The sequence below is a fragment of the Rhipicephalus microplus genome, chromosome 6, assembly GCF_043290135.1.
Source record: "Rhipicephalus microplus isolate Deutch F79 chromosome 6, USDA_Rmic, whole genome shotgun sequence".
Classification (NCBI taxonomy): Eukaryota; Metazoa; Arthropoda; class Arachnida; order Ixodida; family Ixodidae; genus Rhipicephalus; species Rhipicephalus microplus.
In genome coordinates, this window is record NC_134705.1 from 92,377,603 (window position 1) to 92,403,383 (window position 25,781).

At 48.8% G+C, this 25,781-nt stretch overlaps 1 protein-coding gene across 1 annotated transcript in view; it reads left to right on the forward strand.

Moving 5' to 3' along the window:
* Nucleotides 1–25,781, forward strand: part of Atg2 (Autophagy-related 2) — a 174,012-nt gene that overhangs the window by 71,412 nt on the left and 76,819 nt on the right. The window contains exons 20-22 of the mRNA XM_075866197.1: nt 4,922–5,100; nt 11,120–11,313; nt 16,784–16,934. Coding sequence (XP_075722312.1) covers nt 4,922–5,100; nt 11,120–11,313; nt 16,784–16,934 — 524 coding nt within the window. The remainder of the gene's footprint in view (nt 1–4,921; nt 5,101–11,119; nt 11,314–16,783; nt 16,935–25,781) is intronic.

Sequence of the window (25,781 nt, forward strand, 5' to 3'; positions counted from 1 at the left end):
GTGAGAGTGTCGGCGATGGCGCTTGAAAACGTATCATTGGACGACTCCCCGAGTGCCGACAGTGCTTTTGGGTGGTCGCAGTAGTCGTCCGGGACATCAAACAAAAACGAAGGGTCGAGATCCTGCACGCGGCCGAGACATTCCCCCGCAAGCAATGTGACAGGTGTGGAAAGCGGATTGCTTACGAACATGTTGCTTCTTCCGGCGGCAAGGTTAATTGTTGCGAAAGGCAGCGGCAAAGCTCGACGACATTTGAAGATATCGGAAGGCATAAAAAGAACTGTAGCGTCAGTGTAGGCGTTGCATGAAACGGGAACAAGGGTGAAATTTTCAGGCGGAATATCGGTATCTTCATGAACGAGCAACTTCGGCAGCTGATGAGGAGCGTCCAGTAATGGGACATCACACAAGGGTGAAAACTCAACTTCGGCGCGTGCTCATTCTATGACGGCATTATGGCGGGATAGGAAGTCCCACCCAAGGATGACGTCATGCGAACAGACGGGAAGAACAATAAACTCCACGATGTAAAGAATGCCTTCGATGGAAACTCTTGCAGTGCAGGCTGCGAGAGGCGTTACTTGCTGTGCGCTTGCGGTGTGAAGCAACAGTCCCGAAAGCGGCGTCGTTACTTTGCGTAATAAATGGCAGAGATTAGCGGCAATAACAGAAACAGCGGCGCCAGTGTCCACAAGGGCGAAAGTACAATAACCTTCAACAGTTACTGCGACCACGTTAGCAGGAGAGGAGCGAGGGCTTAGACAGTTCGAAAACGGCGCAGTTCTTGCCTCTTGGAACTGCGTTGCTTAGTTTTCCTGGTCGGAGGGTCCGGGCCGGCGACGCATGGGGGAGGGCGATCGCCGACGAGGAGAGGGTGCGCGTTGCGGCTGGAAGTCAAGGTGGTCAGTAGGCGCATAGCGAGGTGGCGAGACCGGCCCGTATTGGACGAAGGGTTGGCTGCCGGGATGCGACGACCGGGCATAGTTGCCGAACGTCTGAGGTCGACGGCGGCAGTAGCGAGCAACGTGTCCGGGAGTGAAGCAAGCGTAGCAAATCGGTCGGTTATCGGGCGTCCTCCAGGGATTGGCGACTGGTGCTGCCGCCCAAGGTGCAGTATAAGCAGCCGAGTGTGCGGGCTGTGACCGCAAGGTGTAGGGTGGTTGCAGGAGCCTACGTACAGCGTCTGCATATGTGAGCGGCGCGGCTACGGGCTGCATCTCTTGCGAAAAGGCGACAGGAGGAGCCACAGGCTGCGTTGCATAGGTTAGGGGCGCGGCCACAGGCTGAACGGCTGGCGGATAGGCGACAGGAGCGCCTACCGGCTGTGCGACACCCGGGCAGTGACCACGGCTAAATAGACGTGGCTCGTAGTGCGCAAGAGGAACAACTTGTGCAACCTCTTCCGATATAGCAGTGCGAAGCGGGGCAGGTAGTCGGGTGGTGGTCTCGTGAGTAAAGGGCACTAGGGAAAGTTGGCGGGCGACTTCCTCACGGACGAAGGCTCGGACTTGCTGAAGCAATGGTGAATTGTCGGGCATGGAGTCGAAACTGGACAGCGACTCACCACCAGGCTGAGGCTGCCTAGTCAGAGTGCGTTGCTTTTTCAACTCGTCGTAGCTCTGACACAAGCTGACGACTTCGGAAACTGTGCTTGGATTCCTTGCCAAAAGCATTTGAAATGCGCCGTCGTCGATGCCCTTCAGGATGTGTTTGACCTTGTCAGATTCGGGCATGGTGTCATTCACACGTCGACAAAGGTCGACGACGTCCTCAATATAGCTGGTAAAGGTCTCGCCAGTGTGCTGAGAGCGGACGCGCAAGCGCTGTTCTGCCCTCTGCTTGCGGACAGCCGGCCGACCGAACACTTCAGCACATGACGTCTTGAAGACGCTCCATGTGGGGATGTTGTGTTTGTGGTTATTAAACCACAATTCGGCGACGCCAGTGAGATAAAATATCACGTGGCCCAGCTTGTCGGCTTCATCCCATCTATTGTTGGCGCTCACCAGTTCGTAGTGCTCGAGCCAGTCTTCGACGTCGGTCCCATCCGCACCGCTGAAGACCTTCGGCTCCCGTAGCGTAGGATGGCCAGGCCAGTTGAACTGGAGCGAAGGCGTCGATGTAGTGGCGTTGGTAGTCATGACAGGTGGTAGCGTGCGGCTTCGCAGCTCCAGGGTGTAGCAACGGAGATCAACAGCACCTTCCACCAAATGTGAGGAGGTTTATCAGCCGTTAAAGACAGCGACGAGACAGCGTGAAGAACCGTCCAGCGATCGGCACAGCAACGAACCGAAGCACGAGCCGAGAGAGCCGGGCGTTGGCGATGCTGCTCGCTGCAGGCACATCTTCTTCTTCACAAATGCGATGTGTTCCAGTCAATGTACTCAAGAAACACAGTTGAATTCGGTGATAAACTTATATGAGGTTTGCACATTCATAAGTAAAAACACACTTTTTTGCCCCAAAAAGTCTGTTATGCACGTGTTTCGAAGAACAGAAGCGATAAGGGCAGTCTCGAGTTCATTTAAAACGGCAGGGTGCTTGTTCGTCGAGGCCCATTGCATAATCTGCTTGAGGCATGGGCTTCAAAGTTTCGTCCTCGCTATCCGATACCTCCAAATCGCTCTCGCTACGTACTTCATTCACAATGCTTCAATCCGTGCACGGTTTCGCAGTGTCGGCATCATCATCGGCCGTAATTAAACCATCGCAACAGAAGTCCCACCCACTCTCCCAGGTTGGAGTCGATGGCGTGCTGGCACAAATCACCGCCGCAGTTGTTCGGACGCTTCAGGCCTGTCATCGGGCCCGGCATTGGGCCCGACGTCGACGACGAAGTCGGCCTTGCGAAAACAGTTTCGGGTGCATGTAATCGTCACTGGCGCCCAAGAAATATTGACCATGTCCACAGCTGAATACCGCAGCAATCGAAGCGTTAAGTTGGCTGCCAAGTGGTCAACAGCTATGAGCAAGCACTCTGCAACAGGGCAACTAACGCGCGGATTACGCTCAAGCCAAGCGGTCACATTTTCTATGTTTTGTTGAGTAGCAGGAAAAAGCGTGCAAGTCCTCCCGTCTACCATCGTGACCACACACGCACACCAAGAGCGAGTAAGACGTGCACGCGCGACACACGTCAGAACGGGTGGAACAGCTCTGGGCCTGTTTCCAGCGTGGCCGGCGTCGCGGAGTGGCCGGCGTCGCGGAGTGGTGGAGACGCGCGAAGGGGTTGTGATCAAGAGGGGAGAGCACTCTTGCGAGAGAAGGGCAAAGAGTTGCGATAAAGAGAGGGCAGGATGCGGCGGGAGGATGACCTTGAAAACCAAAACACACGGGAAGGAGGCAGGTTGGGTTGTTTGCTTTAAAGGTCCGCGAAACTCGCACATAGAAAAACTTGAGAGTGCCTGCGTGCGCAGAAGTCAAAGCGCGGCCGCCTGGATCGGTGCGTGCGGCGGTGTTCGAAGAATCGGCGGCTGTGGTCAAAAAATCTTTTTGTTGCACCGGTGTGTTTGCATGGCCTCACGAACTTCGATATTTCGCGATTCATTCCGGGCAAATTAACAGCCGTTTTCGCGCTTCTGCATCTGCACGGAAGGCATGCTGAGCCGAGTGCAAAGTGAGCGAGAACAAGTCCTAAACATGAAACAAATCGCAAATTATCAGAGTCGGTGGGCTAGCGTACATGCGTGCACTAGACGTAGACTATCGGATGCAGTCGGTGGCCGACGATGTTGGCAAATGGTCTGGTCACTCCAGGCCGGCGACGCCAACCACGGTACTATTGATCAAAAACAGGGTAGATGGCCGACCAGTCTTCGAAAGATCGGTGGCAGTGTGAAAACACGGACTTCGTCTGGCAATGCGGGGTGCTCAGAGTAGCGGGCGGACAAAGGACGGAGGGGTGCGTAAGCTTTCCTTCCTTCATGGGTCGGGGAGAGTGGCAACTAGAGGGTCACGAAGGCAGGGTCGGCGTTTAACAATAAGAATGTATGGGCACCTCGCGAATGCCTGATCGGTGGTCCAGAGTGGTTTCCCGGCAAGTCGGCTGACCGCTCACTCTGTTCGCTGTAACCGATCAGTGGTGCTCAAAGACGTTCGTTGTAAGTGCGATTTTGTGCCATTGAACCAATGTGTATTTTCACGGTCACGTAGATATTGTTCGTTTTAAGCAAAAGTTCGTTTTAAGTGGGGCCGTTATATGTGGGCTCTACTGTATGTCTATTATTGTGAGACAAGATGTGAAAGAGATCAGAAGGAATCTGGTTGACTACTGAAATACAAAAGAAGAGTACACTCAAACGCCTACCATAAAGGAAGGAAAAAGACTACAGAAAAGGACGCCACTCACTACTAACATCATTTGGGGCGTAATTAAGCTGCGGGTCATGCGTCCTCGATGTATTGAGATGGTAGCCACCTCGTTTAGTTCTTGAAATGTCCGCTAGATGGCGGTGCTTGTATATGATGAATATATGATGAAAAGATGCGACATATAGGCAGACATAGAGAGAGACGGGTGGACAGACTGGCAGACATGCAGACAGATGAACAGACGGACGGACGCACACGACCAGCGGACGAATGAACGAACAGACGCGGTGGGTCTGGCAGACATGGCCAGTGAACGGGTAGACCGACGGATGGGCGGACGTACGGACGATCGGACACACGGAAGGATGGGCGCACAGACGAACAGGCGGACGCTTCGCCCCACTTATTATTCGCTCCGTGGATATGCAGTTATTTTTTTTTCTTTTTTTTAGAATGAAGTTGCGAGTAACACACTTTTCTGTTTTGTTCCTGCTTTGATGGTACGTGTCTTCCTTTGTATTTCAATAAGCTTGTTTGTACCAACTAGTTCAGGTACAGTTTTTACTGGGTTACTTCAATCTAGTTGACTTTTTTATTTGTTTGTTTTAAGGCTTACCATGGACTTGGTACTATGGGAGCCAGTCATCTCTAGGATCGTGGCAAGCGGCGACTGCTCAATCATTGCCTCCAGTGGTGACGCGGCTTCGTTCTACGCCGACATACGTGCTCCCTGCCAGCTTGTCCAGCAAAGCCAGGAGTTCTACATGTGTCGGTCGGGAAACATGCAAGGTGCGTAGTTGAGCGGCGGTTCTGGAGCGCAGAAGTGAGAACTGTTTCTGCACTCGACTGTCTTGCAAACCGTCTTGCACTTTTGGGCTGAAATGTCTCTTAACACCCGTGCGCAAAAGTGTACAAAGTACGGATGCGTGTGGCGTAATTGTCATCTGTACCACCTAGTGACAAACATTCTGCTGTCGAGGGAATTGCCGTGACTGAATTGCTGTTGAGAGCATTGCTTTGACGGAATTAATCAACAAAATGCTCTCGGTAGCAGATGGCTTACCACTAGACGCTGCAGATGGCTAAAGTATGGGAACAGAAATGATCCGTATACATTTCGTTACGGGCGTACCTAGATCTAAGTGCTAGTTAACGAGTAGGGGCAGTCGAAATGAATGTAGAGTCCTCCACTACGTATTATGTGCTTAATGATCTAGTCATAGGTTCGGCATGTGAAACCTGATACTTCATTAATGAAATAGTAGGGAGAAGTAGTGCTTGTTAAATGCATTTTTAAATGTAAAATGGTACTGGGACGCTAATTGTTTTAGGGATTTCAATTTTCCTGGTTTTGTATGTTCTTTATAGCGCCATGCAAGCACCTCTGAACACACTTTCCCCTCCCCTTTGATCAAATCGGAGGGTATAAGAGTGTGCCCCGCCGCGGTGGTCTAGTGGCTAAGGCACTCGGCTGCTGACCCGCAGGTCGCGGGTTCGATTCCCGGCTGCGGCGGCTGCATTTCCGATGGAGGCGGAAATGTTGTAGGCCCGTGTACTCAGATTTGGGTGCACGTTAAAGAACCCCAGGTGGTCCAAATTTCCGGAGTCCTCCACTACGGCGTCTCTCATAATCAAATGGTGGTTTTGGGACGTTAAACCCAACAAATCAATCAATCAGGGTATAAGAGTGTGGTGGAGGGCATTTGTATGGGTAAAGGTACTTGCTCTTAACGTATTGGTCTGGAACATAAAGAATAACAAACAATCGAAGAAAAAAATTAAGAACCATACAGCCGGCAGTGGAAGGGAAAATTGTGGGAATAATGCCAAGAGCTCGGAGGAGAGCAGATTGGGTCAAGGAACAAACAGAGGGTTGCAAACATCCTGTAGTTGACATGAGGCAAAAGAAATGGACCTGCGCTGGCCACGGAATGCGTAGAACAGACCACCGCTGGACAGTGAGAGCAACAGTGTGGTTTCAAAGAGGTTTCAAAGTAAAGGAAGGCTGAGAGTTAGGCAGAGTGACACACATGAATAAGGGAGCAGCGATAAAATGAAATCAGCTTGCAAAGAATAGGGTAAACTGAAGATCCCTGGGAGGGGCATTCATCTTGCAGTGGAATAAAACACGCTGACATTGATGACGATGATTGGTGCTTGCTTGGGATTTGGTGGTAGTGTGTAGCACTTGCGGATATGCAGTGCATGGCCTGTTGGCATACTGTCTAACCCGAATATGGTGAAACTAACCTCGTTACAGCGGATCTGCTTACAATATATTTTCGGATACTAAATAAGTAATTGGCATCATTATGCCGACTTCCCTATTTGTTCCATGTACAGTGGAATCTCGATGATACGATCACGGCTAATACGAATTTCCGGATGATACGAATTTTTTTGTGGTCCCTGCCGAGTCCCATTACTTTGCGATGCGCTAGAGTATGTTTGTTACGAATCGATTTTCTGCCCGCGTCGTTTGATACGAATGAACGCCGCCCCACTGACGGCCGCGAAATGGAACAGCGCTCAGCCGCGCGCCGGAATGCGCGCTGCACCGCCGGTTTGGCATTTTGCCAACGGTGCCTGCCAGCAGCGCGTGGCGGCCTCCAGCATCGGCGCGCGTCGTGCGCAATATCGGAGACCTCAGAGACCGCTTGCGCCCTTTGATTTTGGTTTAGGTTTAGAGGTGGCGCTGGCCACGGTTTCCTTTCTTTCTCTCTTTTTGGGTGCGGCGGCGAGGACGCGACGACGCGGCGGACTGCGCGGGTCAAGTGGGGCGGTGACGCTTTTGTTGCTGTTGTGCTTTTCCTCTTTCTCTGCGTGGCGTTGGACGGAGTGGCTGCAGTGCTGTGCTTCGGGCGGCGTTCTTTGTGTTTGCGACATTTTGCCTAGTCGCAACGAGCTATGTCTCGCAAGCGAAAAGCGCTCTCCTTTAAGGAGAAATTAGACATCCTTCGAAAGGTCGATGAGGATCCTAAGAGAAAGCGGACGGAGTTGGCTAAGGAGCTAGGCCTTGCAACGTCAACACTGAGCACAGTTGTTGGACAGCGAGAGACCATAATGAAAAACGTGCTTTCGTTCAACGTCAACGCAAAGCAAGCGAAGACCGCTCAGCACGTGAAACTTGAAGAGACTCTCCTGACTTGGTTTAAAGAGGTAACCGCAGCTGGCGTGAATATCGATGGCAAAGTTTTGCGGAAGAAAGCCGACGAGTTTGCACTTGCTCTGCATATCGACGGATTTCAGGCCTCAGGTGGGTGGCTGCAGCGCTTTAAGACTAGGCACGCTCTCGTTTACAAAAGCGTCTGCGGCGAAGCGAAAAAAGCTGACGAGGCAGTTGTCAGCGACTGGTTAGAGAAGCTGCCGTCACTGATTGCAGAGTATGAGCCTCATGATGTTTTTAATGCTGGTGAAGCAGGTCTCTTTTTTAACCTGCAACCCGAAAAGAGCCTCTGTTTAAAAGGCGAAGCATGCAGAGGAGGCAAAAAAAGCAAAGAGCGTATTACTGTGCTCTTGTGCTGTAACGCCGACGGATCGGAAAAGCTTAACCTGACCGTAGTCGGAAAGTTCCAAAAGCCCCGGTGCTTCAAGCGCGAGAGTCGTTTGCCGTGCGTCTATCGCGCAAACAAAAAGGCGTGGATGACGGCGGCGTTGTTTGAAGAGTTTTTGTCACTCCTGGACAGGAGGATGGCTTGTAAGAATCGGAAGATTCTTCTTTTTCTTGACCAGTGCACCGCCCACTCGAGGCAAGTAAATAAATGCTTTTTACGTACTTGTGCCTGGATGAGTTCACGTCTGACTCTTTGTTAATTTAGCTAGTTTTATTTGTTTCGATGATACGAATTTCGGCTAATACGAATATTTTTCGTGACCCCGTGAGATTCGTATCATCGAGATTCCGCTGTACAGTCAAACCTCAATATATCGAACACGGATATATCGAATTATTGCCTATATCGAACGGTTCCTATATCACGCGGGAAATCGCATGCATTATTGATTTTTTATTTCGAACAAAGTTTGACATATAATGGATATATCGAACTCAGCCACCCCAAACCGCCCGCGCTCCATTGACAGGCGGCGAGCTTTCCCGCAACTCTCAAAAGTAGCGGTAGAGCGGCGGGCGTTTACGAATGCTGCACACATTGATGGCGCCGAGAGCGCCACTTTAACGTAGCGGCGTACGTGCGCCGCAGCCTTGCGGTAGAGGTTCTTGAATGATGAAAGTGAAGAGAAAAGCGCGGAAATGTTTTTTTTTTTCAATACGAAGGCACCGACACGGCTTCGCGCCGGGGAAGGGGGAGTGGGAGGTAAAGATTGAGGAGGAAAGTATAGGAGGGAAAGGACGCAGACGACTCTCTCGGAGGCGGCCCGCGCTGCCGCCGGGAAAGGGAAAACAGTCAGGCGAGCCCGCATGGGCGCACCATGTGCGCGCTTTACACCCAGACTCACGCCGCAGCCTTGCAGCTTGCAGTCGTTGCAGTCTCTATGGTGTCAACGGCACACTGCGCACTTGTTGCAAGCTCCTCCCCCGTAGCATCGGCAGCCATCGGTCGTTGTGCTCGCAGTGTTCGTGCATTCGGAGTTAGGCCTGTCGCGCACTGTTCGGAGTTGGGCCTGTCGCGTGCTGTGGTGCACGACAGGCCTAACTCCGAACGGCGGAGCTCACGGATGTGAAGATTGTCGCCGAAGTTACTGCTGAGCAGCCAAATGAAGACTCTGCCGAGGTGGATCCCGCAAGCGCTGATGGTGCCCCGCTCCCGACATCCGCTGAGGTCGTAGCTGCCTTGGCCCTTGTGCGCCACCATTGCGGCGCGATTGAAGGCACCGGCCTATCACTTATGAATCGCCTGGACTATATTGAGGACGCAGTCGTCAAACACGCCATGGCCAACAAAAAGCAGGCTACTCTTTTTCAATATTTTAAACCAACACAATAAATACTATGTTTGAATCTTCAAGTACTGCACCACGCTTGAACGGTTAATTGGTCGTTTTCAGCAAGCTATTGACGCATTTTTTTCGTGATTTCTTTATATCGAATTCTGGATATATCGAACTATTTTGCGATCGCCGCGCCATTCGATATATCGAGGTTCGACTGTATTGAGCTTCGTTTACTATGGATTCAGGTATAACTGGCTGCTGCCACCGCTGTTCTGAGCGGTCGGTGCACGGCGAGCTAGGCCGGAGTCCGCTACCGATATGCAAGATGCCTATTCGCTGTTCTAAGAAGCCAGGGGCCGAAGTGATTCGTTGCTTGCAAAAAAAGCACATTACGGCTTCTTCGCTTTTGCATAACCGCTTGCGCGATGGTCTTCACCGCAAAGTTTGAGCCAAAGTTAGGCTTACCCACGACTTGGAGCAGAAAGTGCAGCTGCGATGTGCATGGCCGCCGTGCGCGATGTTTCAAAGTGTGACATGCTCAATTACGAGTTCAAAGATTCATCAGGAGGTCCGAACTTTCCTGTTGACGAGTCAAGTCAGTTCGAGACGCGCGTGTGCAATGTTCGCGACGAGTGCGGCGCTTGGTCGTGACTGGACTTCCGTTTGCAGCTGCCTTAGCTAAGGCTTGATTGTACCTTGAATAATTGTCTACCCGTGAACACAGAACGAGTGTGGAAATATTTCAGAGTAGTGCAATTTCAGACAGCAGTGACCTCGCGGCGCACAAAAAGTAGACGACGCTATCCCGAAGGCGTATACCGGAATGAGCATCGGATCAGCGAGGCGTAACGGTGCAACATGGCAGAAGGAGCCAATCGGAGGCCTCAAAATTAATTTCCACTATCTGCTATTTCAACATGGAATGCTCCTTACGAAATAATTTTATGACGAGCGCAAAATTGTGGTGGGCAGTTGGGCTGATGCTAAGCTATAAATTTTGGAAAAATGTTTGTTTTTCTACTTTCACCATGATTTTAACCAGCTCGGCAGGCGCAAAAACTTTTTACAGCACCTCTACGTAGTTTTTAGAGAAGATATTTTGGAATTGTATAGAAAAATGGCTACAGAAACTCAAAATGTGCTTTTAAAAAATTAATTTTGTTATGCACTATTGAGAATACTAAATCCGTATATGACTGTTAATTCTCTCCGGTTACAGTCGAACCCTTTATAAGAGACGCTGATATAAGACACAAATGGGTAAAAGAGACACCAGAGTGCCTGCAGTAAAATATGGATTGATACAAAAATGCATTCGAGGTACCTTGCTCATAAGAGACATGTCATATAAAAAGCAAGAATTGCTGCCCAGAGCATGCCTTTTATAAAGGGGTTTGACTGTATAACAGACCCATTCAGTGTTTACATAAAAGTCTGTTCTAACAGTACTTGGATTTTACATACTGCTTTTACAACAGACCAAAATGCTCTTCGCTATGGAGATCTATTGTAATGAGCTTGTACTGTATAGGACTCTGAGGGGGCCATGCGAAACCGTCCTACAATTTTAAAGCCAAGATTATGGGCATTGACTATCAGCATTGCCCAAAAATCAAGTAGAGACGACATAAACAAGCCCATAGCACGACCCTGATCTTCTCCAAGAAAGGTTGGTTAAGTTATTTTTGAAAATCGCAACGAAGAAAAGATTACGAAGTTATAATTTTCAAATTGCTTTAGTAGTTATGCCGCTGAATTGTGAGGCAGATCATCTAATTTCTGTTGCCATGACCGCACAAATCTCCAAAACCTTTGAAAACATCTTGAAACGTCTGTAAGATCTGTTGTTGCAAACATCTACAAAAGCACAATTACTCACACCGTTCCATTTGACGATGCTTTTTATTTTCTGCAGAGTCCGACAATGAGTCCGATGACACACCGTTGATGTTTCACTCTGTGTTGGAAAACCAGAGGCGGTCAACGATGATTCGCCCTGACCGTTCCCATCACCAGACGAGGGTCGTCCCCTGTCAGAGTTGGCAGACACAGCTCGTCATCAACGTTCACATCACTAATGGAACTGCCACGCTCAGGACACCGCTGCGGGTGAGTGTGGTGATGTTGCTGTTGGCTGTAATGCCACCAGGCCACAGAAAATGGTATTAACTTATGAATGCCTTAAAGGGCCCCTTAACCACCCAACGGTGGAAATTTAGCTGAGGTGAAGAAGTTGTGCTCAAGTTTACAACGAACAAGCAGGTGTGAGAATTTTTCGAAACGGTGCCGTAATGACTAGGTTCAAACGTTTGATGATCAAAACGCGACAATCTCTTCTTTTCCTCTTTCTTACGCTACCTTATTTCAAAACTGCTTGGCCCCTCCTCGCTGAGTCAGCATAATGCCCCTCCTCATCTCCCGTGGCATACGTCACTGCTGAAGTGTTGTTCGAGACAGCGTCTACTTCCGGTCGCCACGATCCGCCACTCCGACGCCCCAGCTCGCCGTCAACTGTGTTGTGTGTGTCATCTTGATGTACTGATCGTTGACTAACCGCTGTTGCTGTCGTGTTGGCCCGTGTCCCTACGCTAGCGACGTGGCGGTTTTGTTATGGGCCGCAGATGTCGATTCGCAAGCGGCAACACAAGCAAGAACAGCAAGGTGCACGCAAACAGCTGTTTGCAGAGTTACCGGAAGTCGTCGGTTGTCGTTTGGCCAATCGCAAGCATCGAAATTGGTGACGTCATCGAGTTTCACTGGTGATCTCACACATGTCAGTCAGGGGAACGGCGGGTACCGGAAAGGAGAAGCTATTGTTTTTTCGAAATTGTGGTGCGCTCACTACCTGTAGCGCTGCGGCGTGTGGCATTGTTGATCGTGACTGCATTCTGCACGCGATGCACTTGTGTACTTGAAATGTTTGGGAAAATATTGGAGGGGGTTTAGGGGTCCTTTAAGATTCTATGCCATCGGCAGAGTGCGGCGTGGGCAGAGCTAATGTCTTCCACTGTATTTACTTGCATAAAAGGTGCAACCCCACATTGGTTGCGAGATTTCAGATTTTTTATATTTTTGCGGATCATATGCGCACCCTGAACTTAGCTGCGATCAGTGGTTTTATAACGTATTTGCACAGTTGCAATTTGACACCCTCTTACGCTAATTGAAGCGAGGAAAAAGGAAAACAGGTTGCGGCAGCGCTGCAGCAGCTCCGCGGGCTCGCCAAGTGGAGAAGGGTGGTTGCCTGGATGGCAGAGTAACCTTTGCACCGGCGTCGGTGTGGCTCCGGCCGCTATCCAGCGGCGCGCGCCCCCCATGGAACGTGTGATCGCGTCCTGGTTAAGTGCACATTGGGTTTTCTGTCGAGAAGAGCGTCGTCGTTACCTTATCCACAAATTTAAAAGCTCTTCCGCTTTCCTTCACGAGCTTTCATTTTTGCTGCCACTACGCTGACTTGCATAAGCTCGGCGAACTTAAGTCACCGTTGATTTGCTGGCCGCGAACCTAAACATCATATCACGCACGCTGCTCTTGAATCAGTGCTTCAGTACGATCTTTCGACACCAAACCTTTATGTTGTCATGTGCAAACGTATCGTGACAACATGCCGAACCGTAGGCTAGGCCTATTCAGAGTTCGTTGCTTTGTTGGTGGTGGTGGCGGGCATTCAAAGTTGTGGTTTTGTATGGAATCAAGGTATATCTCTTCTTGGTGTCTCTATTTCAAGGAAAGGCAAGGCGGGATGGTGGAAAAAAAGGCTTGGGTGGCTCTTGTAACACTCTAATGGCGTTTCGCAATTCGACTGCAATGTCGTAAGTATGGTGTGCGAGCCCGTAAAATCGAACGATCGGTATCGTTTAGAGCATAAAATTACAGTCATGATAACGTGCATAATCTAGATGGCCTCAAACATAAATTTCAGGATGACTGTTTCTTTTCGTACTTTTTTTTTGCGTTCATTTGGTTGCAACGCAAATCTTATTATGTTAATTTTTCTTTTAAATTTGAATACACACAGCATAGCATACCTCAATTCTCGGACACACGAAGCTGCATGCTTAACACGTCTTGCGCAGGTGTAGCCTATAGAGGAAATTCTTCGACTCGGCTGTAGTGAAGACATTCGTGATTTCGGCGACATTATCTTATGCTTTAGTCGGAAATAAAATTTTTGGTAATTTTAGGTAAATCTGCATATTACCGTATTTACTCGATTCTACCGCGCCCTCGATTGTAACGCGCACCCGATTTCCAGCGCGAAAAAAAAAGAAAAACGTAAGACATCGATTGCAACGCGCACCCATTTTTCTCGCTGGCCAGCACGATCACACCACTCGAAAAAACGACTCCTTTCGGGAGCGTGTTCCATTTAAATATGAGGTACGGGCGAAGCTTGTGCCCATCTGACGTGTAACAGAGCATTGCCATCACTGTAGTTTTACCATGGACCGATGTCAGCACGCGAACTTGCTTCGCCCCCTTCTTCTCGACGGTTGTGGTGCCAGGCATGTCGAAATACAGAGGCGTCTGATCGGCATTCCCGATTTGCCCAAGCAGGCAGCCGTTGTTGCGCCGCAAGTTTAGAACGAACCTCTGAAAACTGTGAAGTTTTTCATCGTAGTCCACCGCAAAACTTTTCGCATATGCATGTTCCCCTTCGAAAGGAAAAGCCTTTCCTCTTCATAAAGTTAGTTAGCCAGCACCTGCTCGCTTTAAACTGGCTCCGCATTAGACCTTTTTCTAAGATTGCATAGCCCGCACTTGGAGCAGTTCTGTCGTCAGGGGCCCCTGTGCCGCTCGCTGCTCAAGCACATACTCGCCGAGCAGCTCTTTAATTTGCGGAAACCAACCCTGCTGTGGGCCACTGAAGCCTTTGCGTGAAGCTTTGCTGTCGACAATCTTCTGCTTTTGTTTCCGCCGGTCCCGCACGCACGTTTCGGGAACTCCGAACGACCGCGATGCGGCCCGATTCCCGCCCGTTTCTGCACACGCGATGACTTTTCTTTTAAAACCGGCATCGTGGTGCACTCGAGTTTTTGGAGTCGGCCCTTCCACGCCGTCGATGCTAATGCACTACTAGATGACGAACTCCTCAGCACACGTACGAAGTGCCGCACATGGGAAACACATAGGCTGAAATGGCCGACGCGCCATGCCGACGCACGTAGGAGGCGGCCATTTTGGATTTGCCGATGGCAATAGATTGACCGTAGTTTTTTTGTTCGTACTCGATTCTAACGCGCATGCGATTTATGAACTCGCTTAACCGGAAAAAAGGTGCGCGTTAGATTCGAGTAATTACGGTAGGCGCACCGCGAACTTGGAGTAGGATTTTCAGAAAAAAATGTGCGCCTGTTATGCAAGTAAATATGATAATTAGGCTTGTGTGAATAGTGAATTTTCACTTCAATGTGAATTTGAAGTGAATAGTGATGTGGTTCAAATAATTTCATATCAAACTCGAATTATGTGTACCGTACTTACTCGATTCTGCCGCGCCCTCGATTGTAACGCGCACCCGGTTTCCACGGCGAAAAAAAAAAAAAAAAGACATGGATCACAACGCAAACCTATTTTTCTCGTTGGCCCGCACGATCACACCACTCGGGAAAACGACTCCTTTCGTGAGCGTCTTCCGTTTAAATATGAAGTACGGGGGGAAGCTTGTGCCTATCTGACGTGCAACGGAGCATTGCCGTCACTCTAGTTTTACCATGGCCCAATGTCAGCACGCGAACTTGCTTTGCCCCCTTTTTCTCGACGGTTGTGGTGACAGGCATGTCGAAGTAAAAAGGCGTCTGATCGGCATTCCCGATTTGCCCAAGCAGGTAACTGTTGTTGTGCCGCAAGTTTAGGACGAACCTCTGAAAACTGTGAAGCTTTTCTTTGTGCTCCTCTGGCAACTTTTCGCATATGCCCGTTCGCCTTCGGAGGGAAAAGCCTTTCCTCTTCATAAAGTTAGTTAGCCAGCACCTGCTCACTTTAAACTGGCTCCGCATTAGCCCTTTTTCTAAGGCTAACTGCATGCCTGCACTTAAAGCAGTTCTGTCGTCACGGGCTGCTGTGCCGCTCACTGCTCAATCACATACTCGCCGAGCAGCTCTTCAATTTGCGGAAACCGACCCTGCTATGGTCCACTGAAGCCTTTGCTTGAATGTTTGCTGTCGACAATCTTCTGCTTTCGTTTCCGCCAGTCCCGCACGCACGTTTCGGGAACTCCGAACGACCGCGATGCGGCCCGATTTCCGTTCATTTCGGCACACGTGATGACTTTATTTTAAAAGCGGCATCGTGGTGCACTCGTCGAGTTTTTAAAGTCGGCCCTTCCACGCCATCGATGCCAATGCACTACAAGATGACGAACTCCTCAGCACACGTACGAAGTGCGGCTCATGGGAAACACGTCGGCGGAAATGGCCGACGCGCAATTAGGGTGGCAGCCACCCTAGCGCAATGCCGACGCACTTAGGGGGCAGCCATTTTGGAAATGCCGATGGCAATAGAATAACCATATTCATTTTTTTTTTTCGTACTCAATTCTAACATGCATGCGATTTATGAACTCGCTTAGCCGGAAAAAAGGTGCGCGTTAGATTCGAGTAATTTTGGTATTCCTATCACATATCATAAAAAAAAAATGGGCATATTTGTCATGACCCAACTAACCTGCACAATATGTTTTTTTTTTAATACTGCAGGAAGGCCTGTACATATGCCATTCTTTTTGGTTCATACAAAGAGAAAAAAACTTGGAATAGTAGCAGGACTTCACTTTCAATACAATGCAAGTGATAACTTGTAAAATATGTTACTTTTTGAAATTTATTATACTTGTAGCATATAAGCCCGTAAACAACCTTTTAAATTAAAAAAAAAATGATATGTGAGAGTTATATGTTCATTTAACTTTTAAATGAGGCTTTGCAGCAGGGCAAATTTTTTCTAGCTAGGCATTTTCACGGCTTAGGAACCCTTTATTACTGTGAAACTATCTTTTCAGGAGGTTACATGCGACTTATACACTTATCTGTTCGTTTCGAATATACTTGGAAATTTTCAATAATATAAATTTGAATTGAACCTAATTTGAATGTGGTTATATTAATCTGAATATTTAAAGCATCTAAATATTCGCACAAGACTAGCCTTGGTGTAAATCGCTGCCTAATGGCATTCGCTGTAACGTATTCTACTCTGAAACCTTGGTATAACGAACACGGATATAATGAAATATGATTTGGCATTAGGAATATATTTTTATAACAAATTTTCAGATATTTTTGTGTAAGATGTAATTTCGTTACAGTGTAGTTCGAGCATACTGTGTATGTCCACTAGACATCCTAGGAGAGTCTAAAACGGCCAATATTACATTCACGAACGTGCCTTTTCTTGCGACGTAGGTGAAGGCGATGCATACTGAACCTGATTATGCCATCACGTTTAGCTCGTCAGGGCAAGGCTGAAGTGTTGTCCATATTTTGTTTCTTCTTGGCTAAAACCCTCTCTGGGAAGTTGCAGTATTGATAAATAAATAAGTAATCTGGATTTAGTCCTTATCGTGGTGTTGTCATTGCAGGATTCGGACGGAAACATCATGTCCAAGTACCATGGTCACTTGCGTGTCTCTGTCAAGGATGCGCAACTGTTTGTGAGCAGCAGTCACCGAGGTGACCCAGATGTCAACTACGTCATCTTCAACGCAGGCACGGCCAGCCTTCAACACCACGGTAAGGGCATCCGCAACGCACAAGCACTATTCTACAGAAAGGAAGTTTCAGAACATTTGGTCGGATTTCCTTTTGGCCGTTGAGAGTACACTTCTTGCAAAAAAAAATTCGAGACAAAACAGGAATTAAGTATAAATTAGTAATTAGGTACTACTTGGTTCTCTGAATTATACACAACTGGATGCCCTTGTAATGTATCACATTGATTACTACTATGGTGACGAATGTGATTACTTGTAGAGTAATGACGAAGAAGGCGGTTGTTGTGGTTAGTGCTCATGTTGGTTCTTTTTGGGTGACTGCTGTTCCTTGGCTGTTTATTTCATAAGATGCTTATCATAGCTATGAATTGCTAATTAAACACATACCATACTACCGTATTTACTCTCATAATCCTCGCACTTTTTTGGCGGAAAACCGATGCAAAGTTGAGGGGTGCGAGAATTACGCGGGGCAATCTTTCCACGAAAAGGTTCACAGCGAAAAAAAAAAAAAAAAAAAAACGAAGTGGCCGCAAATCGGGATTCTCACACCAGCAACTAACAGCAAGCTTTGAGAACTACTAATTAAAATTTACCTCAACAATAAAAGCACACGTTCAACACAAGGCAAGATTTATTTGAGACACAAAAAGTGCAAGCAAATAGTCGAGAATTAGAATACCACACGCAATACTTCTGGGCGTTGCGGGCGTGGCAGTAGCGTTCTTTGCTCAACTGGAGTCCTCAAAAGGTAAGCGTAGGACGTCAGTATTGGGCTGATAACTATTTAACAGAATCGTCCGCAGTTCCCTTCTGAAAAAATAAAGTTTACCATCAGTCCCAGTTTTAAGCACACGGCAGGCCCAACGCCTCTTGGTGGCTTTCAGCTGCCGTCACCAGTAGCTAATACAAAACCGGTATGCTCCGAAAGGCCTACCGGCGGCCCTGTTGCCGTTGTTTACATGATGATCAATCACTTTCAACTTGAAAGCAACCTAGTAGCTTCAGTATTGCCCCATAATGTAGCAAGATTACCGTAACAACATACAAAACACGCTGCAATGCACACTAGCCACTTTGGCTTGGCTTGGATTGGATTGAATATCTGTGCAATAATAGTACGCTTGATGCTTAAGAGATGGCGTGCACTATCATCATCAGTGGTTTGAACGAGCAGACGACATTATTGTCGCAGTTTTTGGGGTGCGATAATTACTCGAGGAAAAAGAGAAATGGTATTTTTGTTGGGCGATGTGGGGGGTGCGAGAATTATGCGAGTGCGAGGATTAGCGAGTAAATACGGTACAATCTTTAAGTCCTGGTTGTGGGGTCTCGAATTGGCGAGCGAGGGCTACGCTACGCTCTTAGAGAGAACGGACGCAGAAGACGCGGTCGGTACAGACCAAACAACATACATACATTTATTTAACTAATTTAGACGACGATATCGTCCGCCGAATGATACATCAGTCGTGATCAACCCACTAAGACATCCTTTCACACAATATCCACACACTCCAAAACATGACAAACATATTAACATGAAAAACACAATAACACACCCAAGGCGGCGTCGCCGACGCTTGACTTACCACGAGGGCCCCCGGCCCGCGGGCCGCAGTACCATGCACCGAGGACCCACGCTAGAGACAACCGTTCGCGGCAACCGCCACGTACCGAAAAGACTCGCTCCACTCTTGCCCGCTACTAAGGTTTGCTTCCACCAGGGGTCACCACTGGCGCCACACCATGATGATGATGACGATAGTGGTGGCCAACTCTCGCGAACAGAACATCTATCGCCCGGTGGTTGTAGCCTGAAATGCGGCTTTTGGGCGAGACACGTGCGCCACGCGGCGCGAACAACTTTACAGGGGGTGTCAGCACCCCCACATCTCCTCAGCCTTAATTCAAGCCACATTCCTAAAAACAAGGAAGTTAGCTACACAACCTTTAACCAAAAAGTGGAATCGCATGTTTCCTAATGTCCATGCACTACGTCACCGCCGCTGGTCGACACTGCTGCACTGTCCGGCTCGACTTCACCTCAGTACCGGTCCCGCAACAGCAACCTTGCCGTCGGCACGACGAACCATCACTCATGCCGACACGTCTTCTAGTTGCGACCAGCACTCACGAGGACTCCGGACTGCTGGCAGTTGCGCAGGTCCCAGGCATCTCGCTCGCCCGACCTCCCGACCGCTTTCCTGGCCAGTGTCGCTGACGATGTGCACAAGACAGTCAGCCGTGGATTGCATCACTCCCGCTGCGTACATTTCAAAACACTCGAGGGCAACAATGGAGCAGAGCCTAGGGAAGGGAGCTTCGGGCTTTCCGGCCACATGGTTCGATGGTCAGCACTGCTAGCTAATACATCGGCGGCGGCCTAGACGCCCGTCACATTAAAACAAAAATCTCTTTTTGCTGACTTGTGCATCGCAAGATGAAAAAAAAAAGTGAGGGAAGCAACGAGCAACTCCTCAACGCCGCGATCTTTCTGGTTGTGCCACGTGCGACAGGCGGCTGCGCAGAGCCTTAGGCCTAATGAGTCGCTCGGCAACAATCGGCATCCACCCAGCGCCCAGCCTAGGCGCAGCAGAGGCAGCCGCGAGGAAACATCCACTCTGTGAGGTAGCCCTATCGCTCGCCGCACACAGCAGCCTACCGAGCGATCGGCTTCCACCGCCCCGGGCGGTGTCACGACACCCGGCTGCCTGAGCCCAAAGAGATGGAAGCAGCTATTCACAGAAAATCGGACCACCCAGGAGGCTTTCGTACTCACTCGCTTCGGGCCTGGCCTACAAACCACGTGATCTAGGCCTTGCTTACCCCAGGATGCAGACCGCATAGCTCTCGTCCCAATTCAACGGCTTTGAAAACTAACACCAACAAAAAAGAACAACACTTACGAGCAAAAAAAATAAATAAAAACTTAACCTGCAGACAAATTCAAACACGTTACAAATCGATCTCCTCGCTTGTCAAGAAAGCACACCACCGACGCTAGCAATGAGAAGTCCCCCCTAGCTTACTCTTCCCCGGCTCAAACAAAAAATTGTACTGAACCTCAAAACCTGTCGTCCGATACTCCAAGAGCTCCACGTTGGGCAGCCAGTGTAGGGTCTTGAAATGGCGAGAGAGCGCTATGCTTATGCTCTTGGAGAGAACGGACACAGAAGACGCGGTCAGTACAGACCAAACAACATACATACATTTATTTAACTAATTTAGACGACGACATTGTCTGCCAAATGATACATCAGTCGTGATCAACCCCCTTAGACATTCTTACACACAATTTTCATACACTCTAAAACGTGACACACATTAACACGAAAAACTAATAACACACCCAAGGCAGCGTCGCCGACGCAAGACTTGCCACAAGGGCCCCCGGCGCGCGGGGGCAACCGTTCGCGGCAACCGCCAAGCGCCGAAGAGACTCGCTCACTGCCCGCTACCAAGGCTTGCTTCCGCCAGGGGTCACCGCCGGCGCTACACCATGATGATGATGACAATGGTGGTGGCCAACTATCGCGAACACGACGACATCTATCGCCCGATGGTTGTAGCCTGAAATGCAGCTTGTGGGCGAGACACGTGCGCCACGCGGCGCAAACAACTTTACAGTTACAGAGGGTGTCAGCACCTTCACATGGTTTACCCTGATGGTGTACAGAACCTATTGGAAATTTTAGACCTTTAGTGAGAGGCAGAAAAAGTTGGTAGGGCAAAAGCCGGCAGTGCAAAAGCAAGACACGTTACAAGCAAGACACAGAGCAAGGAGCGGCTCACTGTCCTCATTGGCAGCAACATGTCAGGCAGCAGAAGTTACGTTTCTAGTAATAGGCAAGTCGAAGCATCCGAAATGTTTCAAGGGGACAGTGACTCTGCCTGTTGTCTACAAAGCTAACAAGAAGGCGTGGGTAACGCAGCAGTTATTCGAATTGTACGTGCGCAAGCTGGACAGATGCAGCAGAATCGAAGAGTTGTGCTGTTTGTGGATAACTGCGCTGCGCATGGCCACATCAAGGATCTAAAGGCTATACGGATTGAATTTCTGCTGCTGAACACCACAGCAATCCTGCAGCCGATGGAGCAAAGCATAATTTGGAACTTGAAGCATCATTACAAATCACGCGTGCTCAGCCGCGTGGTGCTCTGCTCCGACAACGGGAAAAGCTTTGCTGTTGACCTTAGGTCTGCCGTCAGCATGCCAGCGGAATTGTGCAAGGCGGTTATGCAAGAGAGTGCGGAACTGCTTTCACCACGCGAGCTTGACACTCGTCGCCGAGACTGCTGTCTCGCTGCAAGTGGACAGCCTGTGTGACAAACTGCCATCCGCAGATGTTGCCTTCGACAACCTGTGCGCTGTCGGCGTGTCGATTCCAGCCTGCATAACCTTTGAGGGCTTTGCCAACACTGACAAAGACCTCGAGCTATCTGCGGACTTGACGGATGACGAAATCATTGGTGAAGTTACAGAGGATTCCGACACCGAGAACGGAGAGCCATCTCCTACACAGCCAACGAGCTCGGAGTTGACGCGAGCACTGATGAAACTGTCATCGGTGTGCGGCAGCAATATGGCGTTGACTGAAATTACGGCAGACATGATCGCGGGCAAGAGGAACGCCCTGTAAAAGAAAATACCGTATAAACGGGAATATAAGTCGAGATATTTTCAATGAAATAATAAGCTAAAGTCGCCCCTCGTCTTATATAGCGGTGTCTAGCGGAAAGTGCGACGCTGTCTGGCAACATGTGACTTGCATGTGCTTGTGAATCTGGATGCGGCCATATCCGCATCCAAATCCAATCGCAGTCTTTTTTTTTTTCTCCGTCTGTTTTCTTTGTGTTCATGATTTGCTTCCGATCTGTTCTGAGTTTTCGCTCCGCTTGACATTGCGCTGCATTTTTAGTGGCCTTTTTTTTCGTTCACTGAATATGTCTAGCAATGCGAGGAGGCAGTACTCAGCTGCGTTTAAACTAGATGTTAAACTAGATGTTCGCAGAAGCGAACGGGAATATGGCTGCTCAGTGTTGCTTCGGTGTATCGGAAAAAAACGTGCGCTATTGTAGGGCGCAGAAAGGGAAGCTGCAGATGTGAAATCCTCGAAAAATGTCGTTTCGTGAACGAAGTGCCGTTCATCCGCAGCTGGAGGATAAGCTAGCGGACTTTGTGTGGGAAGTTCGTGCGCGCTCGCTGCCAGTGACCGTGGACACCATTCGCAAGAAAGCCGTGGAACTCGCTCGAGAAGCTGGGCTCACGCGAGAAGAGTTTCGTGCACTGAACTCTTTTGTGCGTCGATTTATGCGACGCAAAGGATTTTCTTTCCGGCGGCGTACATCCATCTGTCAAAAGTTGCCGGAAGAGTTCAAGGACAAGCTCATAAACTTTCAGCGCTTCGTGAACCGGCTTCGGGAGCAGAACGACTACATGATGGAGCAGATCGACAACGCCAATGAAACCCCCGTGTGGTTTGACATGCCTTCGTTGAACATGATCACGCAGCGCGGCGCCAAGGATGTGAAGATGTTGTCCGCTGGCAATGAGCACTTGCGCTTCACCGTCATGCTGGCATGCACAGCAGATGGCAGGAAGCTTCCGCCCTTCGTCATTTTCGAATGCAAGACAATGCCGAAAGAAGTGTTCCCGCCTGGTGTTGTTCGCATCAACAAAAAGGGATACATGGACGAGGCCATGATGCTCGAATGGGTACGAGTGGTGTGGAACCGTCGGGCAAGTGCACTGCTGCGTCTTCGCAGCATGCTGGTGTTGGATGTGTTTTGTGGTCACTTAACTAGGCTGTGAAACGCGCACTTGGCGACGGGAAAACAGACCTCGCTGAGATGCCAGGTGGTATGACGTCCACCCTCCATCCGCTCGACGTTGCGCTGAACAAGCCGTTCAAGAACCGAGTGTGGCTGGAGTACCAAGAGTGATTGTCCGGCGACAACCCAGACACCGACGGTCCGCCTACAGAGGCCTCCGCTTGCGACTGTTTGTGGCTGGGTGCATTCCGCCTGGCACTCCTTGCCGGATTCCATGGTGGAAATGCTTTCAAAAAATGTTGCATCAGCAACTCGCTGGATGGCACTGAAGACGACGCACTGTGGGAGGCGGCCAGTGACAAACTTTCGTCTTCAGAAAACAGTGGTGCTTCGTCGGACGAATAGGAGCAGTTGCGATGGTGGTTGAGGGGAGCTCCGACGATCGTGAGTGCGGTGCGCTCAATTCGCAAATGAATGTGGTTCGGCAGTTTTGGGCTGTCTTACTTTTTTTTTTTTTCGTAACCTGAACTTGGGGTTCGACCTATATTCCCACTCGACCTATAGTGCGGTTTATACGGTAGGCAACTTCTTTGAACCCAAGTGCTGATCTATGAGGTAGCGCCAGCCACGTCAGATTTTTTTTTTCATAAAACTTTTTTCAGAGCCACCTAAGTGATGCATTGGCTGAATTGCAATGGGAATCTTGTACTCCGGTCATTACCCTCTCCTTCAATGAAAAATACATACAAGAAATTGTGTGTTTTCTGTGCATTTTTTTGCTGGAAATAACTGTTGCTTCCTTGAGAAGTAACCGCGAGAGAGAGGAGTAACTTTGTAATTATGCCTAAAATGGAGTAATGGGAGTGGCAGGTTAGTTACTCCTGTAAAGCAGCAATCTCTATACCCCTCTTCCTCCTTTACTTATAAGAGAGTAAACGACCATAACTCCTGCGATACATATAATTGTTGGCAGACATCGGCCATTGGCAGAGCATCATACTTTGGTGTGGAATATGGCGCTATTGTGCCGATTTCTGATCCATATCACTTGACAAGTTGTATTTGTGGCATCTTACCATTTGTGCATGCAAGTGCATACGCACATACACGCACATTCTGTCACAAATTAAGAGGAATAAAAGTGGGCGAAAAACCACACGTTTTGTCGGTGGCATTCCCAACGTGTGATTTTTTTCCACTTATTTCCTGCAACTTACAACAAAATCTACAGTTCAAAAACACAATGTCCCCTATGCTTTCCTTGGATGAAATGACTATTGGTTTGATATACATGTACAAGTATTTCTTGCTCAGCACCAATAATTCAGAAAATGTCAATACACTACAGCTAGAGTTAGCTAAGATAGCTAGATTATGAGGTAAATTTTGGATAAAAATGCTAGAATAGCTATTTGTAGCTAAATCAAACTTTCGTTAGCTAGCAGAGTCCAAAAGTAGCTAGGTCTAGCTACAAAATAGCTAAATTGGTAACACAGTTTAAAAGTAATCATATCTGTACGGCAGATAAAATGGAAATGCCGTTTGGTGACCGTCGTTGACATTTTATGCACTTTCTACCATGGAAAGCTGTGCTATTTGTCGGTGTCAAAAGCCCATTTGCTGGATAGGTTGATGGGTGTTTTTTCTTGCACAGTTAACCGAAGTTACGCAGTGCCATATGCCCTTGTATCGTGCATTCTAAGTCCATTCACTTAGGAATGTAGTTTGAATGTGTACTTGAATTTCATTCCATTATGAATTGTCTTTGACTATATGTTGGCCTCTTTTCTGAAGAAAGGGACGTTCGTTAGAAATTCACTTTGTTAAGGTAAGAGGCTATTGGTGTTCATGGGATGTGGAACTGTGAATGCCCTATAGCCTTTCTGTGTTGATGTGTCATTGTGTTCCTACTGAAGGTGTGTATGTGTACATGCTTGCATGTTTTGTTTTTGATTTATTTTCATTTGAGGAAAGCTGCATAAATTAAGAACATGCATACTTGTACAGTCACTCTTGACCGAGCCCAGTAGTCTCCTGTCAAAAATAATAATTTTTACTTTTTTGCACTTCTTGTTTGTTGGTCACTGAAGCCAAAGAAGCATTCTCAGGCATGCACGCGCACAAATGTGTGCGCACATGTATCCAGTGTTGCATAGCTAGGTGTAGTGGGCAATCATGTAACTCGGATGAAGCATCAATAACAGGCTTGTGCGAATATTACAGTATTTGAATTTGCTTCCATTCAAATTTAAATTGTTGAAAATTTGAAGTATTCGAGATGAACAAATACCGTATAAACCGGACTATAGGTCGAGTGGGAATAGGTCGACCCCCCAAGTTCAGGTTACCGAAAAAGAAAAAAAAGGAAAACAACCCAAAACTGCCGAACCACATTTATTTGCGACATGGGCGCACCCCATCCCGATCGTCGGAGCTCCCCTCTACCACCATCGCAACTGTCGCATTGTCGCACCATCGCATTGTCGCACCAACTGTCGCACCATCGCATTGTCTTGCATTTGAAAGTGACGAAGGGCGGAAGCTTTCTACCATCTGCCAGCATGACAGTGAAGCGCGAGTGCTCGTTGCCAGTGGACAGCAGCTTCACATCCTTGGCGCCGCGCTGCGTGATCGTGGTCGACGAAGGCATGTCAAACCACACGGGGGTCTCATCGGCGTTGTCAATCTGCCCCATCATGTAGTCGTTCTGCTCCCGAAGCCGGTTTACGAAGCGCTGAAAGTTTATGAGCTTGTCCTCGAACTCCTCTGGCAACTTTTGACAGATGGATGTGCGCCGCCGGAAAGAAAATCCTTTGCGTCGCATAAATCGACGCATCCAAGAGTTCGGTGCACGAAGCTCTTCTCTCGTGAGCCCAGCTTCTCGAGCGAGTTCCACGGCTTTCTTGCGAATGGTGTCCACGATCACTGGCAGCGAGCGCGCACGAACTTTCCGCACAAAGTCCGCTAGCTTATCTTCCAGCTGCGGATGAACGGCACTTCGTCCACGAAACGACATTTTTCGAGGATTGCACATCTGCAGCTTCCCTTTCTGCGCCCTCCAATAGCGCACGCTTTTTTTTGATACACCAAA